This window comes from Cyprinus carpio, chromosome B1, assembly GCF_018340385.1.
Source record: "Cyprinus carpio isolate SPL01 chromosome B1, ASM1834038v1, whole genome shotgun sequence".
Lineage (NCBI taxonomy): Eukaryota > Metazoa > Chordata > Actinopteri > Cypriniformes > Cyprinidae > Cyprinus > Cyprinus carpio.
In genome coordinates this window covers 38,092,339-38,097,871 of record NC_056597.1, presented here as the reverse complement: position 1 = coordinate 38,097,871, position 5,533 = coordinate 38,092,339, and the positions used below count along the sequence as shown (strand labels likewise).

The following is a 5,533-nucleotide window of genomic DNA, read 5'->3' as shown; positions in this document are numbered from 1 at the left end:
ACTTTTTTCAAATATACAAACCATTGCCCATTTATTGAGCTTTATTATTATTATTATTATTATTATTATTATTATTATTATTATTATTATTATTATTATTATTATTTTCTGTGTCAGTTTGTGCAGGTTACATAACTAGGCTACTCCAGGAGATGGCGACAAGTGACTGTGTTTTGCTGTGTCTCAATTGTCTCCATCCCTAATCAAACACACCTGAACCTAATCAGGGTCTTCAAGATCACGCTCCTTCAGGTGAGTTTAATCAGAGTTACGCCAGGCCTCTTTGTATCCTTAAAAAACGCATTTTCAAAAACAGTTCCTTTAAAGCATTCTGACCCACTAAATCAGCACATTTTTCAGCAGAGTGTATCGTGAGATCGCAGGTTGAGAAGATGACAGCTCGAGTGTGCTGCTCGTTGATTTCTGCTTTACTTTGTCTCTCTGTGTTCTGGAACACAAGAGACGCTGAAGGAGCAGCGAGAGTGAGCACAAGTGAGATCTTTTTACTTCATCACACAGTGCGAAAAAATATGTAAATAAGATCTTATAAAAATGGACTTTAGGCACATATCAGAATGTATTAATGTACACTAGCAGTGAAAGTTAACATTTGTGTTGTAGTTTAAATAAGCCATTAAGATTAAGTTATTTTGTATATATTTCTTGTAATGGAAGAAGAACAATGACCAAGATGCATTAATGTTGTTATATAGCTACAATATTATGTTATGTATGTTTTTTACAGTAAATGAAATCAATTCATTTAGCTGTCAGGTTATTTATGCCATCACTCCCCTACTCCCCCCTGTCATGGGTTTGTGTAACAGAAAAGCCTGGAATGTGTCCAAGCAAAAACCTCAAAATAGGAGTGTGTGCTGAATTCTGTTCCTGTGACAGTAACTGTCCAAACAACCAGAAATGCTGCAGCAATGGATGTGGACATCAGTGTATGCCTCCACACACAGGTATTTATATTGTTATAATAGTGTGAATTAAATGAGCTTTTACCTTTTTCATATGCAGCGAGGCATTCAGTGATCTGGTTTCTCTATCATGTGTTTGTGTAGCAGAAAAGCCAGGATCGTGTCCAAAACCTGTTGGAGCAGGAGTGTGTGCTGAGATGTGTTCTGGTGACAGTAGCTGTCCCAAAACAATCGACATGCTGCAGCAATGGATGTGGACGCCAGTGTATGCTTCCATATAAAGGTATTAATATGGCAATGTGTGGGTCAGGTTTTTTTTTTTTTCTCCCAAATGCAGCGAGGAGTTTAGTGATGAGGTGTGTGTGTAACAGAAAAGCCAGGAGTGTGTCCAAGAACAACTCCCAGAATGAAAGGTGTTTGTGCTGAGCGGTGTTCTCATGATGGTGACTGTCCGAATGATGAGAAATGCTGCAGCAATGGATGTGGACATCAGTGTACGGCTCTACCTAAAGGTATGCTATGCTGATGCATTGGTCAGAATTTTTTTTTTTTTTCCCCCCATTACAGTGATTGGAGTTTGAGCGTCCGAGTGCGTCATTCACCTTCACTCTCGTGCAGAGAAAAACGAAACGTTGCTCAGTGCTTCTCTTCAGCAGCATTTATTCAACAAGCTTCACTTGAACATAACATCAATTCACTGTGTGAATGTGACGTAAAACGTAACGTCCTCACGTACAAAACTGTATACCTCCAAATAAAATTATACAGGTAGTCAGTACCATAATACAATGTATAAGGGTGCAATACGTTTAACAGTTCTTCTGTGATCTGGTTTCCCTTGTGTTTGTGTAACAGAAAAGCCAGGAATGTGTCCAATGACTTTGGCTGGATTAAGAGGGATCGTGTGTGAGGAGTTGTGTGTCAGTGACTTTGACTGTCGAGAAATGAGAAGGCTGCAGCTCTATCTGTGGAGGACGTCTATGTACACCTGCATCTTAAGGTATTTGTTCTGTTGATGCTTGGGTCCCCAACACACACACTGAGTATTTTATCATTTGAAATGTCAAAGTAACTGAATTTGGCCCATTGCCCCATTTTAATGGCATGGCTTTTCAAAATAAAAATTAATAGTACATCGAACTCAAAAATCAAAAAAAGTAAAGTTTGTGTTGAGTGTTTTGTAATGTTTGAGTGCCTCTAAATGAAAGGACTGATTCTGTGCAGTGAAGCCTGGTCTATATCTCAAACCAAATGTTTGCTGAAAACTCTTCCATGATTAATGTCCTTCCAGACAGAAGTCTTGCCCAACCACCTGTTGACATGCATGCAGATAACATGCCAGTTTAACCATCTTAAAAAATTCATCAAATTAAAACCCACAACAAATTCCTGTACTCACTTCTTAAATCACACATCAAAAAAATCTCAATCTAAATTTCCCTACAGAGTCTTCTTTCACTAACAATTTAGAAAGGTAGGCTGCCAAAAAACAACAGAGTCTGCTTGTACTAACAATTTTGTGATTCGTTATATGTGAGCAAGGGCTGGTTCTTGACTGCTGTAGAAGGGTAGGCTGCCAGATATCCTGGGTGGGCACTCGTGGGGAGCTGTATTCCAAGGGGGAAAATATAGATATATTGTAGATATTACATTAACTATAGCCTATATTATATACATATAGGCTGTTATGTACACTACAAAAAAAAAAAAAAAACTTTTTTCATGCAGTTGCACAACAAAATAAAAAAATTATATTTTCTTTTTTGCTACACTTTTTTTTTTTTTTTTTTTTTTTTTGCTACACTTTTTTTTTTTTTTTTTTTTTTTTTTTTTTTTTTTATACCAAACAAGGTCATTATCACGTCCAGAACGTTACATTTATTGTTTTGAGGAAAACGTTAAGACCAGAAAAACTATAGTTAATGGTCAAGAGCTGCTTTTTATTATGATTCATTTTTTTTTAATGAAGTAATCCAATCTGAAAACTGCAAATATTTTAGTATTTTTAAATCATGCACCCATTCAGTTTTAGTTGTATAAATTACAATATTGTCTGTGTACATAATTAACTGTCCCTCAAAAACTGGAATTGAACTTCCAGATCCCAGAATCCACTGAATTGAGACATTGAAGACTAAGTTGGATGATAATTGAAAACATCCAAAACTAAATGTCTTAAAATGTTTGTCAGATGTTCTAGATCCAGCAATCTTTAAAAGATATTTTGCAGATGTACATGTGCTGTTTGTTTGAGATAATAAATGTAGAAAAAAGTTAACATAGCCTATAGGACAGGGGTTCTCAAAGTCTGCATTATCAAAGGTCCAAATCTGAATTTTCATCAATGACAAAGGTCCGGAACTATTGGTAATTACAAAACTTGTTTTTAATAAATGTATAACAAATCAACATTCATTTTATAAAAAAATAAGGTGCCTTTTGCATTCAAAATACATGAACAAAACAATTCATTTAAGTGTCTGGACTTTTCTTAACAAAACACCACAAAAGTAACATGGTTCAAAATACAGAGCAGTCTAATGTGAGAAATGGCATTGTCTGGTCTCCCCTCAGCTGCCGAACCGTGGCACAAAAGGTGTGGTTGCTAGACGGAGACACTGGCCTAAATGTTCATTAAGTCAAGCTGCTGCGATGTGAGTTCTTAACAGCATTCATTGCTGAGAATGGCAGACTCACACCGATAGGTTGACCCAAACATGGTAAGAACACACAAATGGCCTACTTTCTGTAGATTGGGGAAATTTTCAGCTGTGACCATTTTAGTCCAAAAGGTAACAGTGTCACAGTCCACTTCCTGCAAAGCCACATTTTTCCTGCAAGTCAATGAGTTCAGTCTGCAGAGATGCCATGCTTGCCCACGGGAAGATGCTCTTGATTTCTTTTGAAAAAAACTCCTCAACATTCTTGACTAGGAATGGAGATGGAATGCAGAGCAGCACTTGTCTGCCTACATTGAAGCCCTCCAAAGCGCATCCTGAAATTTTCAGCTAGCTTCTCCAAAAAGGAAAGATGGGTGATGATGGTGATTGCCATTAGTTCTGCTGGAGAAGAGTTGGAAGTGGATATGTGGCACCTGTGATGTCACTCTTAAAGATCTCCAGCCGCCTTTCAAAGGAGCGTACTGCCCTGCCACATCAGATCACACACTGTGTTGCCTTGGCCCTGGAGCTCAGATTTAGTTCATTTAGATGAGATGTTATGTCCACTAAAAGGGGCCACAACCTCCATGGTGTCATTATCCCTCAGAAAAATCCAAAGTAATGCTGGCTTTTTTTGACACTCTTCTGCTGGGACCCCAAAAACATCTCAAAATCTTTACTGATGGCCCAAAACAATTTCCAAGACTCTTCCCTTACTCAGCCTACCTAACGTTGGTATGGAGGAGTAAGTCGTCATAAGCAGCATTTACCTGATAGAGAAAGAAAAAAAAAATATACAAATAAATGAACTACATTACCTTTGTCGTGTTGCATAAATATTCATAAAGTGAAACACAAACCCTTTGTAAATGCTGTAAATGTAAATGGTTAGTCTGTTGTAAGTAGATTTTGATGACAACCTTTAATAGTTCCAAATGGCACATATAATTACATTTTATTCACAATTAAAAATTATTAAATAAAAAACCATTTCCCGCTGAAATAAGGGTGACTTATCATCAGTCAGTGGGGGCAGATTTTCAGCATTTCCTGCATTAATTATGCCTTAGTTACACATCTGATGCGAAAATTGGTAAAGATGTAAATGCTTTTGCTCTGAAGCCAAATATTTTTTTTTATTTGGCAAGTCTCAGTTCTCTCTCTCTCTCGTGTGTGTGTGTGGTGTAGTGCTGTGTGTGTGTGTGTGTGCGGTGTGTGATCAACAATTTTAATAAACCCCTATTGACCCACACACCCACACAAAAAACATCAGAAGTAAAAAGTCAAATAAATTCTCACCATTCAGTCAGGAATGCCCGCAGAAGACGGTGCCTGAAGGGCCAGAGGATGCTCTCAGGTAGTTCACAGCTTCATAATAGTTTCCATGACGTCCCCCCACCACCCTCCCCCTGAATATTCTTTTCCAAGGCTAGCACACAGCTACGGACTGGTGTATTATACAGTGGTATGTCAGCAGGTCGGAGTGCTGCCTCTTTCAGACGCTCTGACACAGCTCCCTTCTTCTTCCCTATCATGGCTGGAGCACCATCAGTAGTGATGGGACCACATATAGCTTGACATACAATTCACCGTTCATTAAGCATCTGCATGATAGCTTCATAGATGTCCTCTCCTCTAGTGTGACAGAGTGGAGTGGCTCCCCTTCCTGCTGAAATATCTGACAAACACACATAGCTGGCTTGGTCTGCATCTGTGATCATCCACAAGTGAAAGCAGGTGCATCTTGATATCACATTACCTCAAGCATCAAGTCCTTGTCCTGGTGAAGTCATTGAAGGATCAATTTCCTATCGTCTCTTTCCAACCTCCATCCCCCTTACATTCGCATCAAAAAAAAAAAAAAAAAAAAAAAAAAAAAAAAAAAAAAAAAAAAAAAAAATAGTACGCCCATGATGTCTCGAACTAATTCTGCAAAACTTGATACCACAT

General features: G+C 38.1%; 1 protein-coding gene across 4 annotated transcripts; it reads left to right on the top strand.

Moving 5' to 3' along the window:
* Positions 1 to 302: 302 nt before the first annotated feature.
* On the top strand, positions 303 to 2,282 carry LOC109080529 (whey acidic protein-like). Of its 4 annotated transcripts, none has more exons than XM_042717626.1 (6): positions 303 to 492; positions 828 to 965; positions 1,071 to 1,206; positions 1,295 to 1,435; positions 1,779 to 1,923; positions 2,148 to 2,276. In XM_042717626.1, the coding sequence occupies exons 2-6, from the start codon at positions 930 to 932 to the stop codon at positions 2,197 to 2,199; spliced, it is 510 nt and encodes a 169-aa protein (XP_042573560.1). In that variant the 5' UTR covers positions 303 to 492; positions 828 to 929; the 3' UTR covers positions 2,200 to 2,276. The 4 variants fall into 4 exon arrangements, with proteins under 4 accessions (XP_042573560.1, XP_042573558.1, XP_042573557.1 ...); XM_042717625.1 differs by having other exon boundaries at positions 304 to 492; positions 1,068 to 1,206; positions 2,148 to 2,270; XM_042717624.1 differs by lacking the exon at positions 1,071 to 1,206 and having other exon boundaries at positions 2,215 to 2,282.
* Positions 2,283 to 5,533: the final 3,251 nt, after the last annotated feature.

Bases quoted from the DNA above. Each gene is read 5' to 3' on its own strand.
- LOC109080529 (XM_042717623.1), top strand. From the start codon at position 393: ATGACAGCTCGAGTGTGCTGCTCGTTGATTTCTGCTTTACTTTGTCTC. The intron at 966-1,294 runs GTATTTATATTG...TGTGTGTAACAG, and splicing joins GTGTATGCCTCCACACACAG to AAAAGCCAGGAGTGTGTCCA. The intron at 1,924-2,147 runs GTATTTGTTCTG...GATTCTGTGCAG, and splicing joins ATGTACACCTGCATCTTAAG to TGAAGCCTGGTCTATATCTC.